The sequence below is a fragment of the Haliotis asinina genome, chromosome 14 (assembly GCF_037392515.1).
Source record: "Haliotis asinina isolate JCU_RB_2024 chromosome 14, JCU_Hal_asi_v2, whole genome shotgun sequence".
NCBI lineage: Eukaryota > Metazoa > Mollusca > Gastropoda > Lepetellida > Haliotidae > Haliotis > Haliotis asinina.
The window spans coordinates 33987688-34011838 of NC_090293.1; the positions used below are offsets into that span (position 1 = coordinate 33987688).

The following is a 24151-nucleotide window of genomic DNA, read 5'->3' on the forward strand; positions in this document are numbered from 1 at the left end:
TATCACCTTTCCCGTCCACCGTTTACACTGGCAACGTCCTATTCAAACGCGAATAAACTCGATGGGCTGAGGTGCATTCGATGCATTATCTCAAGCGTTTTTATTGATACATCGCGTGACGAGAGACAAGAACGGCTATGTAACTAACAACCTATGGGGACAAAGGTTTGAAATGTATCAAACAAAAAAAGACTGATAGAAGAACTGGAATCAAGCAAAGTCACCTGAATCAAACATTCCGATCGAGTTACTTTTCGCGCATGCGCATCTCACTTACATTTTAACTCTATATCGGAATGTGTTTTTGTCTATGTAGAAAGACACTGAGTACATCTAACTGCAGCTTCTGTAATAAGGTCAGGCTGCCACTTTTACTGATGTTTTTGTTTCCCGCAATAGAATATTCTGATTGACATTAGAGATCGTTCTGACATAGACCATGGGAAATCTTTTGCAAACGACCCGGTGTCGAATCCTCACATTTCCATTTTTGTCCCTCTCTGTGATAATCCTGGAATATTTCTAAAAGCCGCGCAAAATAAACTCACTCACTTTAGCAAAGTTCAAAGGGCAGTGTTCAAGTTCATATTGGGGGTCATTGTGATTGTATCATCTATTGCCAGTTCCTGTTTACTCGTGAAGTCTTGACCCTTGGTTGGCTCAAGTTATGGAACTGTGTACAGATTGGGAGGACCACATCCATCTCAGATATAATTTATCTTGTGTCCGGTTCATTTTAGCATGACTCGTATGTACCCAACAATTGGTCCTGTGCTGCATAATGAACAACACATGCCGTCACATCGTATAGGTAACAAAGCATCATTGCCGTGTCATGTTCTGTTAAATGGCAAACCAATATAGAATGAAAACATAATTATCAAATGTTCGAAAACAGGAAAAATGAAACAACACCAACAATCAACTCCACATCTCTGTTTCAGGTATCATTAGGGCAGGGGTGTCTAGCTTCACCAACAATTTTGTGGAGATCGACCTTAGGTACGGCATCGTGAAAGGCTACAGTCCCTACATCACCTTCGTCCAGACGCCGACGCCTACCAGAGACCGCACATGCGCAGCGCAGGCCGTCATCCGGATGGACTTCTCCGGGCCCTACAAAGGAGCCAAGTTCTTGCTGGACTATGGTGAGTCTCCCCGCCTGTGGACGCTGGACGTATCGGACTCCCCTACCGGAGACGGGTTCGGAGGGGACAACGGCACCAGTAGTAACAACGCTGAAGCCCAAATACATAACCGTCAACTGCGCGTGTACGGGAACAGCCTTCCTGGTTATATGGAGGCGTCAATAAATGGAGGAAACCTGTTGAAGGTTGTGGACAATTTTGTGAAAAAAGGTGCCAAAGTATCCGTGGATATTAGCGACGAGAGGATCGAGTGGGTTCAGGGCCGGAAACGGGATTACATGGAGTCCCGACACTTGTTCACCCTCAGCGGCCAGAAGACGGAGTTCGGTCCCGTGGAGTCCAACGTTTACGTGGGTTTCAACAGAGTTGTGAGGGGCAAGTACCGCTCCGGAAGTGGATTGTGCAGGGTGACCATCTCGCTGTATCAGCCAGGTAGGTTCCGATTTAAGAATGAGTGACTGAATATTGTGCAGATGGGCGTCAGGGAATCGGAATACCTGATCGCTATACCTATCATTCCTTCATTGTGGGCTCCCACACATGGATGGGTATATGGGTAGCCTTGTGGTTAAAGCGTTCATATCCAAATAGTCAGGTTCTATTCCCCTTTATTGTATGAATCAAAGTTTTGGTGTTGCCCGCCGTGATATTGCTGGAATTGCTAAAAGCGGTGTCATACCACACTCTTGGAACACACTAATCCAGGTCAGTCAGAGGACACCAGTACAAAGGGATTTACAGAACAGGTGGCCAGGTAGTGCTAGCCAAGGGTTCGAATGACCCCCTCAGGCACATGCTCAAATTCCCGCCTTTTCCTCAGTCCCGATGTTTGAGAACATATATGTTCCTGAGATACATGTGAATAGATCCAAACGTTAAATCACATATTCTTGATGCGAGTGTGTCATATTCACAACGCTTTATGTACTACAATGTGATAGGCGTCAATATACATCCCTTTGCTACAACACGGGGGTGGTGGGGGGCTGAAGATATGGGTTCGATTCCCCACTGGGTACAAAGTGTGAAGCCCATTTCTTGAGTTCCTCGCCGTGGTATTGCTGGAGTATAGAGAAAGACAGCGTAAAACTAACATCTCGATCTACAACACGGAGTCCTATTTAACGTTTTCTTTACGTACTCTACTCCGTTATATGAGTGTGACTATATCTCGCCGCTACAACATGGATTCTAAGTTGTTGTGATATTCCACCGTTGCGATGAGTATTCTCTGAAATCAGTGTGACGTTATTCCGCTGCTAGAAGAAGATTCATCTGACAGCAATGTGACCGTATTCCTCCGTTACAGCACGTATTCTTTGACATCAGCCGTGTTCTTTGACATCAGTCGGAATATATTCTACCGCCGTCCTGTATTTTTCTACACCAGTGTGACTCTAGTCAGATCACTCTTTCTGTGAGTGAGAATCAACATGTTCTCTGACGGTAATGTATGCATCTTTCGTTAGAAATAGCGAAAGGAAGGACTGTGATGGTCATTCAAGATTTTACAATAGATATCTGGTAATGATCAGAGTACTCATTTTACCTATACAGTTTGTGAGGTGAGTTCGCAAGGAAAGCTTCCATCAGTCCAACTTCGGACTTTAACTTTCCGTGGTTTTATGTGGAAGGGTGATTAAGCTGTTCCTAGCGAACCCGAAATCTCGTGGAGGTGGCGTTAATTCTGCTAATACTCCCGTCTGCCAACAGCCCATGTTGCCAAAGGATCTCACAGTTTTTATGTATCTCAATTGGTTTTTCCACGCGTGCCGAGTTCACGTTAGCAGTGTGAGGGAAACGAGAGCTGAGATGTTACGTCGACTGCCCCCGCCTGCAGCAGTTGCCCCGACTGACAAAGATGTGGGTTTAGTAATACTATTAATTTTCCCGACTTCTAGGCGTAGATTCATTGTTGATGGCATCCAGTCAAACAAGGGTCACCAGGTACTCTCGACCCAGCAGAAACAACACATGCACTTTCTCCTTGACGTGGTCACTGCTCAGAATTTATAAGCAGGCTGAACACTATGCATAGCCAAATTTATTTGTCATACAGATCTACAATCATATCAATCCTTCACTGAACGTCGGCTAGGGAGACAAGTGAGGCTGAACCATTATTCCGTGCTTGCCGTAATTGAAGGGAGACAACTCGATTGGCACTTGGTGCTTTTCTTCCAACATCAACGATTGGATATGTGACTTGTTTGAGTGGCATTTTAGAAGTTGAGGTGTACAAATAGAGAAAGCCAGTTAGTGCACAAAGGATAGTGAATGGAAGCCAGACATGTAGAAATAAAGGAGTTACAATGAAGGATGAGATGTTCATACAGCAGATTGGGCTTGGTAGAGGAGTGCATCATGAGCAGATGGAATGAAATATCCGTGGTCACGGTTGATGGTTGGCTTGTGGCGTTTGATGTGAATGGCTTCACAGACCTTGCGTTTGGTGAAGTCCGTTTGGTTGTTGGCTAGGATTGGATATATGGATGAATGTATCGAGAAGAAATTTAGGACCGAAGGGACGATATAGATATATGCAATTTTTGAATCTGTTTCACATATGTGTGAGTTTATTTAACGAAATGAGAGAAATCCTTCTGGCATGATTCAGACTTTAGTATGATGTTTTCTGAGCGCGAATGAATTGCACCAATACTGTGGCGTATTCGCATGAAGTTATGGATACTGATCAAAATGCATCATGTTACACACTCTATGTATACCTCAACAATCATTATATTTTATCGTGCTCTAGTCCGGGGTTGGTTTTCATTCTTCACCCATTCTTGTCGTAAGAGGCGCCGAATTTAATCGGATGGTCAGGCTCACTGACGTGGTTGACACACGTTATCTTATGCTATTTGCCCAGATCGATGCTCATAATGATGGCCACGGGATTGTCTCGTCCAGACTCGATTATTTACAGGCACGCCGCTGGCGTGTTGATGAATGTGACGTTAAACAACCAACCAACCACATTTCTTTGTCTCCGGTTTGTTGGGATATTTATAGCACGACGCATAGACATCCCTTGATCCTCGAGGATGGGAACCCAGGACAGTGAACATATGCTTTGTAGTCTTCATTGGGATGGGACAGGGTGGCCAATCTCGATGATGTGGCATGTGGTCGCGACCTGATGATGAATGTTGTTGCTCATTCTCTCGGTCAGTGGTTTGTCTGGGGCTGACTTCTTATATTATAACGTCAAACACAGGTCCGTCGCAAATGAATTTTTTTAACGGGCCGATAGGGTAGCCCAGTTGTTGAGGCGATCGATTGTCACGCAGAAGACCCGGGCTCGATTTCCCATGGATAGATTGTGTGAATCTGGTGTCCCCCTTCGTGATATTGCTGGGATATTGCTAAAAACGGTGTGAAACTCACTCACTCACTAACGCAGACTATTGTGCAGTAGATTCTAGCGTAACTGAATCCACCACGCTCCAATTAGGCCCGAGAACTACGAACCAGCTCAGTGGCTCCGGGCAACTCGTTCGTTCTGCACTTGTATAAACTGGAATAATTCAGCTGTCGTGAAGTTCTTAAATAGATACATTTTCACCTATGAAAGAGCGGTTGCTCACAGATTACGTTTTTTCAGTCCAAACAAAATAGCATTCAAAAGAACTGACTTCCTGCTTCAAATATTTAGAGAATAACGTATACCAATATGTAATTTAACAAAACAATGTATATAGTTTCTGTACACTGCCCGGTGTTGCTCCATACCAGAATGCCTACATGCCAAAGCAAAATTGGTTTGCTCACATCTATCCCCTATTGATTAATCCTGTATCTAACATATATGTAGGGTTTCTTTACGTGGGTTATCTAAGTGAACTGAACTTAGTTGGGCACCCTGTTTTATTGCTCTACACCCAATGACGACTTGTCAATATTTACAGGCGTATCGTCGTACACGCTTACGCAATATCTGACTGTGCTTGAATGCGTATAAATAATAAAATGTCTTTCTTTCTCAGAAAATGTAAAACGACTCTGTTTTACCAGTTAGCGAAAGATGGTGAAAGTCCTTTCCCCTAGCATTAGGCCGCACGCAGTGCAGGGAACTCACGTGCGGCGAGAGGAGATTTGAACTTACATAAACAGGTTTTTGATACCAGAGCCAGAAGCGATTTTCTAGACTAAACTTAGCATGAAGCAACACGTATGATAAAAGGGAGATCCTGTGTGAATTGCATGTACGATATACATCTCCCAACACATGGGGTCCAATCTCCGTTTAAACAGATAATGATAAAGTCTATTTGTGCTTGTAATTTCAACAAACGTTATCCCAAATTTCAAAATTTGTTTGTTTTAATTTTGCCTATATCAGCTTGTGAGAAAGATCTTAGGAGATTATCACACACGTACGCGTTGACACAAAAGTGATCTATTCGCGTGAGATATATATCTCTCCTGTTCATGTCCTATGATGGTTTACCTCTCTTGTCCATGTATTACTAAGGTTTATCTCTCCTGTTCATGTCCTGTGATGGTTTGCCTCTCTTGTCCATGTATTACTAAAGTTTATCTCTCCTATTCACGTCCTATGATGGTTTACCTCTCTCTTCTATGCATTACGAAGGTTTATCTCTCCTGTTCATGTCCTATGATGGTTTACCTCTCTTGTCCATGTATTACGAAGGTTTATCTCTCCTGTTCATGTCCTATGATGGTTTACCTCTCTTGTCCATGTATTACTAGGGTTTATCTCTCCTGTTCATGTCCTATGATGGTTTACCTCTCTTGTCCATGTATTACTAAAGTTTATCTCTCCTGTTCATGTCCTATGATGGTTTACCTCTCTCTTCCATGTATTACAAAGGTTTATCTCTCCTGTTCATGTCATATGATGGTTTACCTCTCTTGTCCATGTATTACAAAGGTTTATCTCTCCTGTTCATGTCCTATGATGGTTTACCTCTCTTGTCCATGTATTACTAGGGTTTATCTCTCCTGTTCATGTCCTGTGACGGTTTACCTCTCTTGTCCATGTATTACTAGGGTTTATCTCTCCTGTTCATGTCCTATGATGGTTTACCTCTCTTTTCTATGCATTACTAAAGTTTATCTCTCCTGTTCATGTCCTATGATGGTTTACCTCTCTTGTCCATGTATTACTAAGGTTTATCTCTCCTGTTCATGTCCTATGATGGTTTACCTCTCTCTTCTATGCATTACGAAGGTTTATCTCTCCTGTTCATGTCCTATGACGGTTTACCTCTCTTGTCCATGTATTACTAAGGTTTATTTCTCTTGTTCATGTCCTATGATGGTTTACCTCTCTCTTCTATGCATTACGAAGGTTTATCTCTCCTGTTCATGTCCTATGACGGTTTACCTCTCTTGTCCATGTATTACTAAGGTTTATTTCTCCTGTTCATGTCCTGTGATGGTTTACCTCTCTTGTCCATGTATTACTAAAGTTTATCTCTCCTATTCATGTCCTATGATGGTTTACCTCTCTCTTCTATGCATTACGAAGGTTTATCTCTCCTGTTCATGTCCTATGATGGTTTACCTCTCTTGTCCATGTATTACGAAGGTTTATCTCTCCTGTTCATGTCCTATGATGGTTTACCTCTCTTGTCCATGTATTACTAGGGTTTATCTCTCCTGTTCATGTCCTATGATGGTTTACCTCTCTTGTCCATGTATTACTAAAGTTTATCTCTCCTGTTCATGTCCTATGATGGTTTACCTCTCTCTTCCATGTATTACTAGGGTTTATCTCTCCTGTTCATGTCCTATGATGGTTTACCTCTCTTTTCTATGCATTACTAAAGTTTATCTCTCCTGTTCATGTCCTATGATGGTTTACCTCACTTATCCATGTATTACTAAGGTTTATCTCTCCTGTTCATGTCCTATGATGGTTTACCTCTCTTTTCTATGCATTACGAAGGTTTATCTCTCCTGTTCATGTCCTATGACGGTTTACCTCTCTTGTCCATGTATTACTAAGGTTTATTTCTCCTGTTCATGTCCTATGATGGTTTACCTCTCTTGTCCATGTATTAGTAGGGTTTATCTCTCCTGTTCATGTCCCATGATGGTTTACCTCTCTTGTCCATGTATTACTAAGGTTTATCTCTCCTGTTCATGTCCTGTGATGGTTTACCTCTCTTGTCCATGTATTACTACGATTTATCTCTCCTGTTCATGTCCTGTGACGGTTTTACCTCTCTTGTCCATGTATTACTAAAGTTTATCTCTCCTGTTCATGTCCTATGATGGTTTACCTCTCTTGTCCATGTATTACGAAGGTTTATCTCTCCTGTTCATGTCCTATGATGGATTACCTCTCTTTTCTATGCATTACGAAGGTTTATCTCTCCTGTTCATGTCCTATTACGGTTTACCTCTCTTGTCCATGTATTACTAAGGTTTATTTCTCTTGTTCTTGTCCTATGATGGTTTACCTCTCTCTTCTATGCATTACGAAGGTTTATCTCTCCTGTTCATGTCCTATGACGGTTTACCTCTCTTGTCCATGTATTACTAAGGTTTATTTCTCCTGTTCATGTCCTGTGATGGTTTACCTCTCTTGTCCATGTATTACTAAAGTTTATCTCTCCTATTCATGTCCTATGATGGTTTACCTCTCTCTTCTATGCATTACGAAGGTTTATCTCTCCTGTTCATGTCCTATGATGGTTTACCTCTCTTGTCCATGTATTACGAAGGTTTATCTCTCCTGTTCATGTCCTATGATGGTTTACCTCTCTTGTCCATGTATTACTAGGGTTTATCTCTCCTGTTCATGTCCTATGATGGTTTACCTCTCTTGTCCATGTATTACTAAAGTTTATCTCTCCTGTTCATGTCCTATGATGGTTTACCTCTCTCTTCCATGTATTACTAGGGTTTATCTCTCCTGTTCATGTCCTATGATGGTTTACCTCTCTTTTCTATGCATTACTAAAGTTTATCTCTCCTGTTCATGTCCTATGATGGTTTACCTCACTTATCCATGTATTACTAAGGTTTATCTCTCCTGTTCATGTCCTATGATGGTTTACCTCTCTTTTCTATGCATTACGAAGGTTTATCTCTCCTGTTCATGTCCTATGACGGTTTACCTCTCTTGTCCATGTATTACTAAGGTTTATTTCTCCTGTTCATGTCCTATGATGGTTTACCTCTCTTGTCCATGTATTAGTAGGGTTTATCTCTCCTGTTCATGTCCGATGATGGTTTACCTCTCTTGTCCATGTATTACTAAGGTTTATCTCTCCTGTTCATGTCCTGTGATGGTTTACCTCTCTTGTCCATGTATTACTACGATTTATCTCTCCTGTTCATGTCCTGTGACGGTTTTACCTCTCTTGTCCATGTATTACTAAAGTTTATCTCTCCTGTTCATGTCCTATGATGGTTTACCTCTCTTGTCCATGTATTACGAAGGTTTATCTCTCCTGTTCATGTCCTATGATGGTTTACCTCTCTTTTCTATGCATTACGAAGGTTTATCTCTCCTGTTCATGTCCTATTACGGTTTACCTCTCTTGTCCATGTATTACTAAGGTTTATTTCTCCTGTTCATGTCCTATGATGGTTTACCTCTCTCTTCTATGCATTACGAAGGTTTATCTCTCCTGTTCATGTCCTATGACGGTTTACCTCTCTTGTCCATGTATTACTAAGGTTTATTTCTCCTGTTCATGTCCTATGATGGTTTACCTCTCTCTTCTATGCATTACTAAGGTTTATTTCTCCTGTTCATGTCCTATGATGGTTTACCTCTCTCTTCCATGCATTACGAAGGTTTATCTCTCCTGTTCATGTCCTATGACGGTTTACCTCTCTTGTCCATGTATTACTAAGGTTTATTTCTCCTGTTCATGTCCTATGATGGTTTACCTCTCTCTTCTATGCATTACGAAGGTTTATCTCTCCTGTTCATGTCCTATGATGGTTTACCTCTCTTGTCCATGTATTACTAAGGTTTATCTCTCCTGTTCATGTCCTATGATGGTTTACCTCTCTTGTCCATGTATTACTAAAGTTTATCTCTCCTATTCATGTCCTATGATGGTTTACCTCTCTCTTCTATGCATTACGAAGGTTTATCTCTCCTGTTCATGTCCTATGATGGTTTACCTCTCTTGTCCTTGTATTACTAAGGTTTATCTCTCCTGTTCATGTCCTATGATGGTTTACCTCTCTTGTCCATGTATTACTAAGGTTTATCTCTCCTGTTCATGTCCTATGATGGTTTACCTCTCTTGTCCATCTATTACTAAGGTTTATTTCTCCTGTTCATGTCCTATGATGGTTTACCTCTCTTGTCCATGTATTACTAGGGTTTATCTCTCCTGTTCATGTCCTATGATGGTTTACCTCTCTTGTCCATGTATTACTAAAGTTTATCTCTCCTGTTCATGTCCTATGATGGTTTACCTCTCTCTTCCATGTATTACTAGGGTTTATCTCTCCTGTTCATGTCCTATGATGGTTTACCTCTCTTTTCTATGCATTACTAAAGTTTATCTCTCCTGTTCATGTCCTATGATGGTTTACCTCTCTTATCCATGTATTACTAAGGTTTATCTCTCCTGTTCATGTCCTGTGATGGTTTACCTCTCTTTTCTATGCATTACGAAGGTTTATCTCTCCTGTTCATGTCCTATGACGGTTTACCTCTCTTGTCCATGTATTACTAAGGTTTATTTCTCTTGTTCATGTCCTATGATGGTTTACCTCTCTCTTCTATGCATTACGAAGGTTTATCTCTCCTGTTCATGTCCTATGACGGTTTACCTCTCTTGTCCATGTATTACTAAGGTTTATTTCTCCTGTTCATGTCCTATGATGGTTTACCTCTCTCTTCTATGCATTACGAAGGTTTATCTCTGCTGTTCATGTCCTATGACGGTTTACCTCTCTTGTCCATGTATTACTAAGGTTTATCTCTCCTGTTCATGTCCTATGATGGTTTACCTCTCTCTTCCATGCATTACGAAGGTTTATCTCTCCTGTTCATGTCCTGTGACGGTTTACGTCTCTCTTCTATGCATTACGAAGGTTTATCTCTCCTGTTCATGTCCTATGACGGTTTACCTCTCTTGTCCATGTATTACTAAGGTTTATTTCTCCTGTTCATGTCCTATGATGGTTTACCTCTCTCTTCTATGCATTACGAAGGTTTATCTCTCCTGTTCATGTCCTATGACGGTTTACCTCTCTCTTCTATGCATTACGAAGGTTTATCTCTCCTGTTCATGTCCTATGATGGTTTACCTCTCTTGTCCATGTATTACTAAGGTTTATCTCTCCTGTTCATGTCCTATGATGGTTTACCTCTCTTGTCCATGTATTACTAAGGTTTATCTCTCCTGTTCATGTCCTATGATGGTTTACCTCTCTTGTCCATGTATTACTAAGGTTTATTTCTCCTGTTCATGTCCTATGATGGTTTACCTCTCTTGTCCATGTATTACTAGGGTTTATCTCTCCTGTTCATGTCCTATGATGGTTTACCTCTCTTTTCTATGCATTACTAAGGTTTATCTCTCCTGTTCATGTCCTATGATGGTTTACCTCTCTTGTCCATGTATTACTAGGGTTTATCTCTCCTGTTCATGTCCTATGATGGTTTACCTCTCTTGTCCATGTATTACTAAGGTTTATCTCTCCTGTTCATGTCCTATGATGGTTTACCTCTCTTGTCCATGTATTAGTAGGGTTTATCTCTCCTGTTCATGTCCGATGATGGTTTACCTCTCTTGTCCATGTATTACTAAGGTTTATCTCTCCTGTTCATGTCCTGTGATGGTTTACCTCTCTTGTCCATGTATTACTACGATTTATCTCTCCTGTTCATGTCCTGTGACGGTTTTACCTCTCTTGTCCATGTATTACAAAGGTTTATCTCTCCTGTTCATGTCCTATGATGGTTTACCTCTCTTGTCCATGTATTACTAGGGTTTATCTCTCCTGTTCATGTCCTGTGACGGTTTACCTCTCTTGTCCATGTATTACTAAGGTTTATCTCTCCTGTTCATGTCCTATGATGGTTTACCTCTCTTGTCCATGTATTACTAAAGTTTATCTCTCCTGTTCATGTCCTATGATGGTTTACCTCTCTCTTCTATGCATTACTAAGGTTTATCTCTCCTATCCACGTATTACGATGTGTCCCTCACATATCCATGGATTACGTTCGTTTACCTCTCCTGTTCATGTATTACAATTGTTTACCTCCCTTGTCCATGTATTACGATTCTTTACCTCCCTTGTCAATGTGTTACCTCTCCTGTTCACATATTAAAATGATTTTCCTCTCTTGTCCATGCATTACGGCTGTTTATCTCTCCTGTCCACATATTACATTGGTCTACCTCTCCTGTTCATGTGATGTGCCCCTCCCTCCCTACATACAATCCTGTTTAACCCATCTCTGTATCAAGCTGTGCACATCCCGTCAATCTTCCCTGATATATCCCCCATCCGTGTACCAGAACGGTTTCATATAACCCGGCCTTATACTCTCATGCTCTTACAATGACTGTCGTGAAGTGATGTAAAGGTTACATAGCTGAGATCGGGGCCGACTACACCTGGCGGGTTTAATTACCTCTTCGTCCTGCTCTCACGGCGGTGTGATATTTGTCCCTGCCGTGAGACCCACGGTAACGACTGTCTTATCACTGCCTCCTAGACGCCGTCAATCTGCCTACCACAACTCTATACCACACACGCGCTCAGGGACAGATTCCTAAGCCAGTTTATTCCCTATTACGTATGTGTTAACACCTCTAATGCTGGTGTTGTAATGTTTGCAAGAAACAAGCACGCCCTGCGTTTTGTGTCCTCCCGCCCTGTGTTTAGTCTAGGGCTAAAAGGTTTTTGTGATTACACATTGAAGCTACTGGGAAGAGCCGTGATGCCCTTACACAACTAACGGCGCGGTTCTCACATGGCGGCAGGAGATTGCAGTCCATTGTCACAAGCCATGATAGTCTGGGCGGGACCAATCGTTGTTCGGACGAGACGGCAGTGTGCACATCTTGATAAACGACTTCTCCCTTGTAATCTCGAACCACCTGCAACGTGGGTTTAAGCTAGGGTGCATCATCTACACACACAGCTCATTGTCTCAAAGATATATCTACCACCAACGAGATGAATTGTTTAGAAGTGGCTAACGGCTTGAGGAGCATGGGTGCCTGATACGCCCGCTATTAACGCCAAGGAGGATGAAGATGCGGGAATGATGCTTGTTTTCCAACGCTTCCGATGTGTTGAATAAACATTGCGTATATCTACCGCATGCGTGATAGATGTATTTGTGGGACTGCAGTGAGCAGCATTAGCCAATCTACCGAAAGGGAACGCGCAATACCATGGGTTTTGTCGTCAATAACGCACTTTTTGTTTCTTCAAGTACAATTGAACCAAAAGGTGCCCATATTTACTGAAGAGTGCAGTCTTCTCCACGACTGTGGAATATCTGCGCTTAGTTTGATCAAAACCGATCTAGATTATTTAAATAGGCAAGCCTAGATGGCTGTTTTCAACTTCAGGATTGGAAAGGAACATTCTGAATAGAGAGAAATTAGTGCAAGAAAGCCTTCTTAGATTTATATGTCAGCATGTCAGTGCATAGCCCAGTGGAACCAGGATGGGAATTTCGGACAATGTCAGTGTTTCGTCTGTAACCACTGTAGAATTGAAGACTCCAATTTATACATATGTTAAAGACTTGATTAAATAATTTCTTAAATGATTAAAGTGAGCAATATATAACGTCGTATCAGCTACATAAATACGATCTAAAGACGGACGCATGACCAAATGTACATTTGATTAAATGTCTTTTTAGTCGTGGGTAATATATCTAATATTCGCAAAATGTACATTTGAAAGGGTGTCCGTGTGGTACAGTGGTTCAAGTCTCCTCTTCATGTGTTATATGTGTTTAGCTGGTGTAAAAACGTCGACGGTGTTGCTGCACGACGTTGAAGATGGCCAACTGACGTCAATGCTGCCGTTTACCTGCTATCCTGACTCTCCAAGTCAGGTGGAGCAAGTTGAACGACCTTTAAACTTCAGTGTTTCAGTTGCAACACACGCGACAAGCTAGTGCTTCAGTACATGGTCTGATTTCGCACGTGCAAGATAGGGTTTTGACGTCATTAACGCCCCGACGCTACCTGTATCGGTGTTTTCAATCACAGAACCTGGCTCTACCTGCACAGATGTTAGAGCTAATAAACTGCATGTGGCGTCCTTGACATTGCTGATTTTGTTGATTCTCGCATGCTTCCGGGCTAGACGGGGTCTGTGTTGTCACAGTAACTTGACTGCGCGTAGAGCACGTGCAAATGTCATGGGATCAGAAAAGCGAGGGAGGGGTGCACGCGGTCAATCGGTGCTACGATATCATACTTGCTCACCTCGGTGTATCCACTTTGGAGAAAGAAATAAAACAATGCGTATTTAGTGTATTGCCTGTAAATGTGTCTCATATGGTACAAAATTGTCAATTGTGTTGTGATGTTCAGCGAAATCCGTAAAACTGGATGTTGGTTTTGTTTGTGGTTTAGCCATTATTGCGTGAACCGTGCACTGGGACACCAAACCCTGTTCGGCAACCGTAGCACGCAACTTCTTCAAGGACTGCTTCAGAGGCAATGATCCTCACTAATTAGGGAACTGCACAAGCATTGAGAATATCTACATGGAACATTTTACTGCCGCTTCGATACAGAATGAAAACTGTTACCGTTCCACGTACTGCAAAAGTACACCGTCTGGCTAGGTTTTATCGGAAACAATTTTGTCAGTGGTCCTGTTATACATGGTAAACGCGGATGATGCTATTTGCTGTTTGGTATGTATGTTTGAAGACATGATGTCGTTTGTTGTACAGCATGAACAACGTGTAACGCCCGTGATGTTGATGGTGCGGTGGGGTGGCCTTGTGTTTAAAGAGTTCGATTCCCCATACTGATTTAATATAATGTGTGAAGCCCATTTCTGGTCTCCTCCGCGTGATATTGCCGAAATATTGCTAAAAACGGCTTAAAACTAAACCCACCCATTCACAAGTGGTGTTGATTGCCATACAACAGATTTCGCCCGACGTCCAAGATGCTGTATGCTATACGGCACGTACAACATTTGATGTCCACGAAGGTGTTTACTGCATAGCACGTCATATTTCACGCCAGTTGTGTTGCTTACCTGTGTTGTCTGTTTTGCATTATGGATAACGCTGAATGGCCATCATCTGTTCATAATCAATGTGGACCGCAGTGTTGTGTTTTGCTTTCGTGAGTCAGTTTGGGTTTACACTGCATTTCGCAATATTCCAGCAATATGAAATGACACCAGAAATACTCTTCACACACTGTAGCCGTGTGGGGAATCGAACCCAGGTCTTCAGCATGACGAGCGGACGCTTTAACCACTGGGCCCTATCCCACAACACACCCCAACTCTTTAGAGTTTGATTTGTGTTGGCAATCATCGTATGAATATACCAGCACCTGTATATCTTTGATAGGATCGACCGAAGCTGTTTGATATCCTTGATCTGTTTGCTTCAAAGGAATATTTCAACTCGGGTAGTTCTTCATCATTTCTTGACCGATCGTCGCCTGTCAGATGTTCTATCATGGGATGATGAACATTGGGACAAGCCTGCCTCGTTTACTGTAGAATTTGATTTTTGTACAAATATAGCATGAAAATGTGTATTTAGAAAATATACGATGTCAGCTAATTAAGCTATCTAAATATGAAAAACAACCTTTTCGCTCCTCCAAACAGACCTGACTTGGGCAAACCTAAAGTATTATTTACATCTTGCGTAGTTCCTAAATCTAAAACATCTCAACAAGCGTTGGAGGCAGCTTATTGAGTAGACGGGTGTGCACTCGCCGCCGCCACCGTTACTCTTTGTAGTGGAGAGGAATGCTGCGAGACAGTTTAGCAATTACTTCATTTCTTTACCGTTCATTAATTCTCAGAAGCATGACAGTGGTATTTTGACTACAATATCTCGGTAGTTCCAGAAGGGACGACGAAAGCTCACTCTTTCACTGATTGACGCCATGGCTGGGCTACACACAAACGACTTACTTTTGCGATTTTTACATGTTTTATGCTGTCTCATGGAACTCATCACACGACTCGGTTGTGTTGAACGTTTCGACAGGATTGAGGAACATGTACCTTTCAGTCAGATTTTCAGAATACTCAACCGGCAGTTTTAATTAGCACGGGATATGAGAGTATCATGGTGGAGACCGTTGTGGAAACACATTAATCTGCCGAATCCCTGGTTCACCTGAGTCGCACCACATTACGAAATCTCTAACGGTGACTATATAACGCTATGCAAGATCTTCATCTGTCCTCGTCTCCAAAGATACCGTGGCAACTTGATATTGGCTGAAAGCTTTGTATGTCCCCATTTTCAAGGATTTGGCTATTTTGATAGTCAAGGGCTGAAGGCTTTGTCTGTCCCAATTTTCAAGGATCTGGTCACCTTGATATTCTGGAGGTAAATATCTAAGAGCCCTTTAGAAGGAATCTGGCTATCACGACACACATGGGCTGTAGGCTTCATCAATCACCGAAATGGAACACTCTACATATTCATCGCCCCGAATTTCATATCCAACCACCGAATACAAGACTGAGCCGTATGCTGTTCGTGTCCGTTGTTTTCACTTGATATTTGAGGTTTGTATTGTCATCCGTGCGCATTATTTGTGTTCGCGGGACATTACTTAATTGGATCCGGAGATCCGTGACGTTTTTTGATGATGCTTATATCCCGGTTGTTCGCCGCTTTTACCATCATTCCAGCGATATCACGAATGGTAACACCAAAACTGGGCTTCACACGCTGTGACCATGTGGAGAATCGAACCCGGGTCTTTGGCAGTTTGTCCTTTGACATAACCGTTTGCTCGTTCTGCCTTATCGTGGTTTGTCTGGTCCAGACTCGACTGTTTTCAAGGGCGCTGTGATACATTTGCAACATTCCCTCAACTTCCGCTGTTGGCAGGTGGTCTACAAGTTTGTAGTCAATCTGCCAATAATGACTTTTTGTCCTGACTGATCACCCCTCCTCTCCCCCCAAACCCCAACCCTACAGAGATTTCTTCATCTTCCCAGACCTCCTTGCTCGTAACCCTTCTGCTAACCACTTGAGTTGAGGCATCTATCGGTGAAGTAGAGACGATACACTTTAAACACCATAAGCCATTGCAGAAGTAGAAACTACTTGGCAGACGAATATACTGAGTAACCTTTGCGCCATTTTATTTTTCTGAAACAAAAACGTGTGTTAGATAGTCATGAGCTATGTTTGCCGCCCACAGTCCCGAATGTAGATCGTATCAAGCTTCTCAGATGGCGTGGAAAGTTGGAACGATTCGCCAGACAGATTCAACAAAGAAATTTTATCGTCTTTTTTATTCGTTCGTTTCAATTGGCACCCCTCCCCCTCAGCATTGCATCTTGCTGAGGCGCAGATATCGTTTGAAAGCCACACAGGACAACCGAGACAGCGTCGAGATGGGCAGATTGAATACGAGTCAGATATGTACTGATGTACCAGACAGTAGAGACTGTGAGCTTTGGATCCATATACAGAAGCCCTCCACACTCTTGGTCCGTAGATCCACGCCTGGCGACGACACTTGGCGCCCGTTTTTCTTAATCAAGAGCCTCGGATCCACACATGGAGTCCTGGTTTACCAACCAGTCCGGTATCCACTCACCGGACTGTGGATCCACACGTAAGCAAAATGACCTTTAGACACGGACCCGATCCAGATATTAGGACCTAAGAACTACTCACGGGATCCCTGTGCCGCAATCGAGCTTAATGAATATCGAATTACAGGACGACCAGGATCCGCCATGGTTCCACTCCAAAACGGCGCAGATCCCATCTGTTGCATGTGGGTTTTACGGGGTTATGGTCCCGATGTTGTCAACATACAGAGTCAGAACTATAACTGAATTAAGATTAATCAGGAGGAAGAGGTACGGCAAGAACGGAAGCCGGGTCGGAAGCAACCTTCCTCCCTCTCAGTAAAACCGCTCTTTTCTCACCCCCAACTCAAATCCCTCAACCCAACTCGTTCCTACCCTGAATACCCGTTTACATGCTTCTTGATCACCCCCTCCCCCCTCATCCCACCCCCATCCCACTCTCACTCCTCTGCCTTCCCACACACAATGGTCTTTTTGAAGAAGCTTTCACCCCCATCATCCTTTAAACTGCCACCCATCTCTATAACATTTCATAGTTCGAGAAAACAGCCCCGAAACTGTACTTTTGCTATTTTGCCACAGTTTTCCAGTTATATGACGGCGGTCTGTAAAGTATCGAGTCTGGACCAGACAATCCAGTGACTGACACTGTGAGCATCGACCTACACAGCTGGGATACGATGACATGTGTCCATTGCGTCAGAGTGCCAGGCCACCTGCTCCCGTTCGTCGTTTTCCATCGCAGTCATGGGTTGCTTAAGACCTTTTCGGGTACCCTATCAGTCGTCCTTGTACGGACGCATTCACAACTCCGGGTAGAGGATCGATTTTACTTTACTTTTACTTTTATTTTACTTACTGTACTACATTCGACAAATCTATAAGTCCTTATAATCCCACCATATATGCTGTACCCACACGTGGCATCGAGTTTGAAGGTAAACATTTAACATTTGGGATCCGTGAAGGTCCAGGTTAGAATATTGATCTTCAGTGACTCATGCTTACCGTAAGTGGCGACTAACGGGACTTGGTGGTCAGACTCGCTGACTTGGTTGACTGGTTGACATGTCATCGATTCCCTGTTACGCAGATCAATGTTCATGCTGTTGATTACTGGATTGTCTGGATTATTTACAGACGGGCTGCCATATAGCTGGAATATTCCTGAGTGCGGCGTAAAACAAAACTCACTCACTTAACATTTGGAAAAACATTTGAGAGTTCCCTGTCCTTGATTAAACATTTACAAAAAAAATGAATGACAAAATGAACGCCCATGCGGTTCAAAATACGCGATGCAGGACCTATTACATCCTACTTTTAATGTTGACTCTAGCACAATAGGACTATCAAACAGTGAGTCGTGCAGATCGGTATTTATCAAAGTTAAACGTTGACATTCATAACAGCTTGGTTGTAACTGTTTAATTTGTAATTACATGAATATTAATATGAATATCAGTCTTATCCAGATGCATGTCTACTATGCGTAGGTGCCCTAATATGTATACAAATATCATAAAAAAGATGATTTTTTTACCTAGTTCCTGATGACCCACAAGTACAAGTCGACATCCAATCATCGCCCGTCCAGCCCACGCAATCACTGCTGTACATACAATTCATGAAAACTTCTCATATACGTATGAAAATGTCGAATGTCCTAGAGCACAGTATGTGGGTGGGTGTAGGCAGTTTATTGTTCGAAATTTGTTGGTAAGGTCAACTTGACTGTGCTCTCGTGACCAAGCCCCACAATGTAATGATGCAAGTGTTAGGTGTTTGAAGTCTCATGCCTCCAGCCATTTTAGGAATATAGTGTCTCGTGTCTCTTGTGATCCAGAAAAATAGTGTCTCATGTCTGATGTGATCCAGGAAAATAGTGCCCATGTCTTGTGTGATCCTGAAAAATAGTGTCTTATGTCTGGTGTTATCCAGGAAAATAGTGCCTTATGTCTTGTGTGATCCAGTGATGTGGTGTCTCATGTCTTGTTTGATTTGGGAATTTTTGTGTCTCATGTTCCATGGCTGATGTGATTCAAATGTCTTGGGTCATATTTCTGATTCATCAATACTGACAAAACGATGCGATGTTTGTTTCCTGCAGTTTTCTGGTGATCAAGGTGATGTTTGTTACCTGGAGAATTCTGGCGATCAAGTTGAAGCGATGTTTGTTTGTTACCTTGAGTATTGTGGTGGTCAAGATTAGGCTATGTTTGTTACCTGCAGTATTCTGGTGATCAAGGTGATGTTTGTTACCTGGAGTATTGTGGTGATCAAGGTGATGTTTGTTACCTTGAGTATTGTGGTGGTCAAGATGAGGCTATGTTTGTTACCTGCAGTATTCTGGTGATCAAGGTGATGTTTGTTACCTGGAGTATTCTGGTGATCAAGGTGATGTTTCTTACCTGGAGTATTGTGGTGATCAAGTTGAGGCGATGTTTGTTACCTGCGGTTTTCTGGTGATCAAGGCTAGGTGATGCGTGTTACCTGCAGTTTTCTGGTGATCAAGTTGAGGCAATGTTTGTTACCTGCAGTATTCTGGTGATCAAGGTGATGTTTGTTACCTGGAGAATTCTGGCGATCAAGTTGAAGCGATGTTTGTTTGTTACCTTGAGTATTGTGGTGGTCAAGATGGGGCTATGTTTGTCACCTGCAGTATTCTTGTGATCAACTTGATGTTTGTTATCTGCAGCTTTCTAGTGATCAAGTTGAGGCGGTTTTGGTAAGATGCAGTTTTCTTGTAATTAAGGCGTGATTCTGCTCAACTACAGTATCGAGGCGAAGCAATGTTTGTTTCCTGCAGTTTTCTGGTGATCAAGGTGATGTTTATTACCTGGAGTAATGTGGTGATCAAGTTGAGGTGATGTTTGTTTAATACAGTTTTCTGATGATCAAGTTGAGGCGGTTTTGGTAAGATGCAGTTTTCTTGTAATTAAGGCGTGATTCTGCTCAACTACAGTATCGAGGCGAAGCAATGTTTGTTTCCTGCAGTTTTCTGGTGATCAAGGTGATGTTTGTTACCTGGAGTATTGTGGTGATCAAGGTGGTGTTTGTTACCTAGAGTATTGTAGTGATCAAGGTAAGTCGATATTTGTTTGTTACCTTGAGTATTGTGGTGGTCAAGATGAGGCTATGTTTGTTACCTACAGTTTTCTGATGATCAAGGCGAGGTGATGCGTGTTACCTGCAGTATTCTGGTGATCAAGGTGATGTTTCTTACCTGGAGTATTGTGGTGATCAAGTTGAGGCGATGTTTGTTACCTGCGGTTTTCTGGTGATCAAGGCTAGGAGATGCGTGTTACCTGCAGTTTTCTGGTGATCAAGTTGAGGCGATGTTTGTTACCTGCGGTTTTCTGGTGATCAAGGCTAGGTGATGCGTGTTACCTGCAGTTTTCTGGTGATCAAGTTGAGGCAATGTTTGTTACCTGCAGTATTCTGGTGATCAAGGTGATGTTTGTTACCTGGAGAATTCTGGCGATCCAGGCGAGGCGATGTTTGTTTGTTACCTTGAATATTGTGGTGATCAAGATGGGGCTATGTTTGTCACCTGCAGTATTTTTGTGATCAACTTGATGTTTGTTATCTGCAGCTTTCTAGTGATCAAGTTGAGGCGGTTTTGGTAAGATGCAGTTTTCTTGTAATTAAGGCGTGATTCTGCTCAACTACAGTATCGAGGCGATGCAATGTTTGTTTCCTGCAGTTTTCTGGTGATCCAGGTGATGTTTGTTACCTGGAGTATTGTGGTGATCAAGTTGAGGCGGTGTTTGTTACCTACAGTTTTCTGATGATCAAGGCGAGGTGATGCGTGTTACCTGCAGTATTCTGGTGATCAAGGTGATGTTTGTTACCTACAGTTTTCTGGTGATCAAGTCGAGGCGGTGTTTGTTTGTTACCTGGAGTATTGTGGTGGTCAAGGTGATGCCATGTTTGTTACCTGCAGTATTGTGGTGATCAAGGTGATGTTTGGTACCCGAAATATTGTGGTGATAAGTTGAGGCGATGTTTGTTACCCACAGTTTTCTAGTGATCAAGGCGATCACATCTTGCCCATAGCGTCCGTCAATTACGTGTCTCACAGCTGATAATGAAATCATGGCGTCATGTCATGTTTTTCATAATACCAACCTTTATAACTGTCTGGTCGGATAGGAACAGAGGATGTTTTGACAACGCAGAGGGCCGGTGGGGTAGTCTAGTGGTCAAAGCGTTCGCTCGTCACGCCGAAGACCCAGACTCGATTCCTCATATAGGTGCAATGTGTGAAGCTCGTTTCCGGTGTCCCCAGCCTTGATATTGGTGGAATATTGCTAAGAGCGCCGTAGAACAAACTCACTCACTCAGTAAGCTGTCTTCCTCCGTGAACGTCTCAGATGTTCTTCAGGTGATACTGATACAAAAAGGAAGAACGTTAGCATTTATAATGTTGAACTGATATCGTAATTCTGCCGGGTGTGAACGGACGGTGGGGTTGTGGGTAAAGCGTTCGCTTAGCACGCAGAAGACCCGGGATCGATTCCCCACAAAGATACAATGTATAAAGCCCATTGCTGGTATTGATATTGCTGAATTATTGCTAAAAACGGCGTAAAAGTAAACTCACTTAGTCCCCAAACCAACAAGTGTGTAGACTGAGTCGTTCCCAGTTTCATTGTTGTAGTCGTAGTCGTTGTTGTTTATTCGTCGACGAAGTAGACGTTTTTCATATGCAGTGATGCAACACCACCACTTCCTCTACTGCTGTAATGATGTTGAACACAACCACTTATCATAATACTGTGAGCATGAATGGCTGTTGTAATAAAATTGCTATCACTGGCGATGAAGGTGATAATTATAATGATGATACAGATGACAACTACTACTACTACTACTACTGCTATTACTACTACTAGTTCTATTGCTGCTGCTTCTTCTACTACCACTACAACTACTTCTACTACTACTGCTACTACTACTGCTACTGCTGCAACCTCTACTACTACCACTGCTGCTACTACTTCTACTACTACTACTACTGTTGATGCAGCTTCTAAGTAACGGCCATGTACAACGTATGCAACCTCTACTACTACTGCTGCTGCTGCTACTTCTACTACTACTACTACTACTCCTATTACTACTTCGTCTACTACTACTACTGTTGATGCAGCTTCTAAGTAACGGCCATGTACAATGTATCAGAGATCAATACTGTTATTATAAATCTTTGCTGACTCTTCAAATTCATAGATTGTTTCGATATGTCGAAGTCTGTGTATACGAGGCTGGGCTGACTAAAAGACGTATTTGCGGATGTTCCTCGCCGTTAACCCCGTACAGAATTTCCTTTGCTCTTAAGTTGGACGACGAAAGAAACACAAATTGTGTCTTTTTCATCTCAGACTTCAAAGTGTTTCGCCTCTTTCTACCTGAAACAATTGGTTTCCGTAATAAGCAGACATCTCGTGGCCAAGTGGACGGGATGAAGTAGCCAGCAGTTAACAGAAGACGGGCTCTCCCCCTTGCGATTCCCCGAACGCGGGTCGACCGAGGGGCGTGTTAGCGACAGACAGCCAGGCAGGCAAGCAGGCGAGTGGTGAACCTCCCTCGCCGTGAGTGTATCTCCGAGTACGGGTCCCGCTCTGCGATCGAGCTACGTTATGCCATCCCAACCCCTCTGTGCTGCATCTGTCACTCAATACCGGAGGGTACACGGCAGAGAAGACTCAGGGTGGTATCCACCCCTTGGGCATTCCTGATAACCTGGGATACTTCACTTCACAAGGAATACGGCGACCAGGGGAAACATTGTCAGCATGTCTTAAGACAAAGTTTTCTGACGTGTCCTGCACCCGTAACAGACTTATGTACAGAGTAGCGCCTCTCGCGGCTTGTACTTTTACTTAAGAGAAATATTCTCTATCTGCATTTACGCGGTGGTGATATCCTCCAATCAAATCACAGCGCGAATTGAAAACTTTCGGTTATGACATGAACCGAAGACACTGGACGAATTGATTCTTGTGATGAGACTAGCACGTGGCGGAAAAGCAATGGCCGCCGACAGTAGCAGTGTGGACGTCGGCCTCGTGTAACTTCGTCAACAGCACCTAAGCCACACATCACCTCTGACAACTCCTCCCTCGGCCCGTCTGTCTATCTGAGTGAGGATATGAGGTGGGGGACGCCGACTCTTCTCCTTGTTCACGGATGCTTGTTGTTCCTCCTTCTCTCTCTCCCACTGGAAACGCTGGGAAAGAAAAGGAATCGTCAAAAGGCAGGTGAGATTCATGATTAATTTACACACTAACCTAAGCGAAAATACACTCCTAAACCGAAGGCTTATTTATACTTTAGCCTTTTCTAAAACTTCCTTCTCAACAAACTTCCTATAACCCAGAGATCTGTAAGTAGGGATTATGTAAGAAGCGGCGTTGGCTTGCTTGTGTGAGTCGTGTCCTGTATGTAGACCCTGACGGTTTTGACACGGCAGTAACGACTGCCACTGCACCGTGGTTACATGTTGTACACCAGCGACCACCCACCTACCCACACACACATGAGAGTAGGGGCCGCCCCCCACCAGATAGCCATGTTTACACCGGAGCCCAATAGTTTAGACGACCTGTGTCTCTCCGGGTCGTCTGTTTGGTACAGTGGAGGGGTGATGGAGCTTGAGACGCTGCTGTCAGTGTAACACTGTGTCACCTGAACCGTCTACCTGGGCTAAGCCCGTACACGTCAGGTGTAAACGCTGCTCATGACGGAATGCTGGTGTTTAGCGGAGAATGCAAACGTTGATGTAGAGCCTGACTAAACCCTCCAAATACTTTACGATGTTATCAGCTGCTTGTAGCATTGCATGTTCTTGCCCAATTTCTAAGTTTTCTTCCAGAAAGGATGTTAAATCTTTGATTATTTCTTATCAGCGCCCATTTGATGTGTTACTAGGCGAATATTTGTCTGTGAAGAAACTTTCTTAAGTAAACTCCATACACGAAATAGATCTATGGACCCGGCTGCTTTTTTTCCAAAGTTTCCGTAGCTTAAACATATATGTAAGTTACATAATGTTTTCCTATGCTCCTATGTGGTCTAGTTCTCAAGGATGTGATTATCATACTGCTGGAATGTCATGAACGAAGTAGATTGCAAGTCTGGTCACGTGGCGGGGTCATTAAGGTCACGGAAGTTGCTCTTCAAGGTCACGCTGGCTAGACACGATATTGCACTGGACGCGATAACCCCCAACATTGAACACT

At 42.9% G+C, this 24151-nt stretch overlaps 1 protein-coding gene across 2 annotated transcripts in view; it reads left to right on the forward strand.

Annotated features, from left to right (window-relative positions):
* Positions 1 to 1001: 1001 nt before the first annotated feature.
* LOC137261986 (signal peptide, CUB and EGF-like domain-containing protein 1) overlaps positions 1002 to 24151 on the forward strand; it is a 69620-nt gene continuing 46470 nt past the window's right edge. Inside the window, exon 1 of one of the 2 annotated variants that reach the window (XM_067799789.1) lies at positions 1002 to 1580. In XM_067799789.1, coding sequence (XP_067655890.1) covers positions 1100 to 1580 — 481 coding nt within the window. In that variant the 5' untranslated portion in view covers positions 1002 to 1099. Of the gene's footprint in view, positions 1581 to 22485; positions 23171 to 24151 lie in introns of those variants that run through there. The other variant, XM_067799790.1, reaches the window with a different exon arrangement.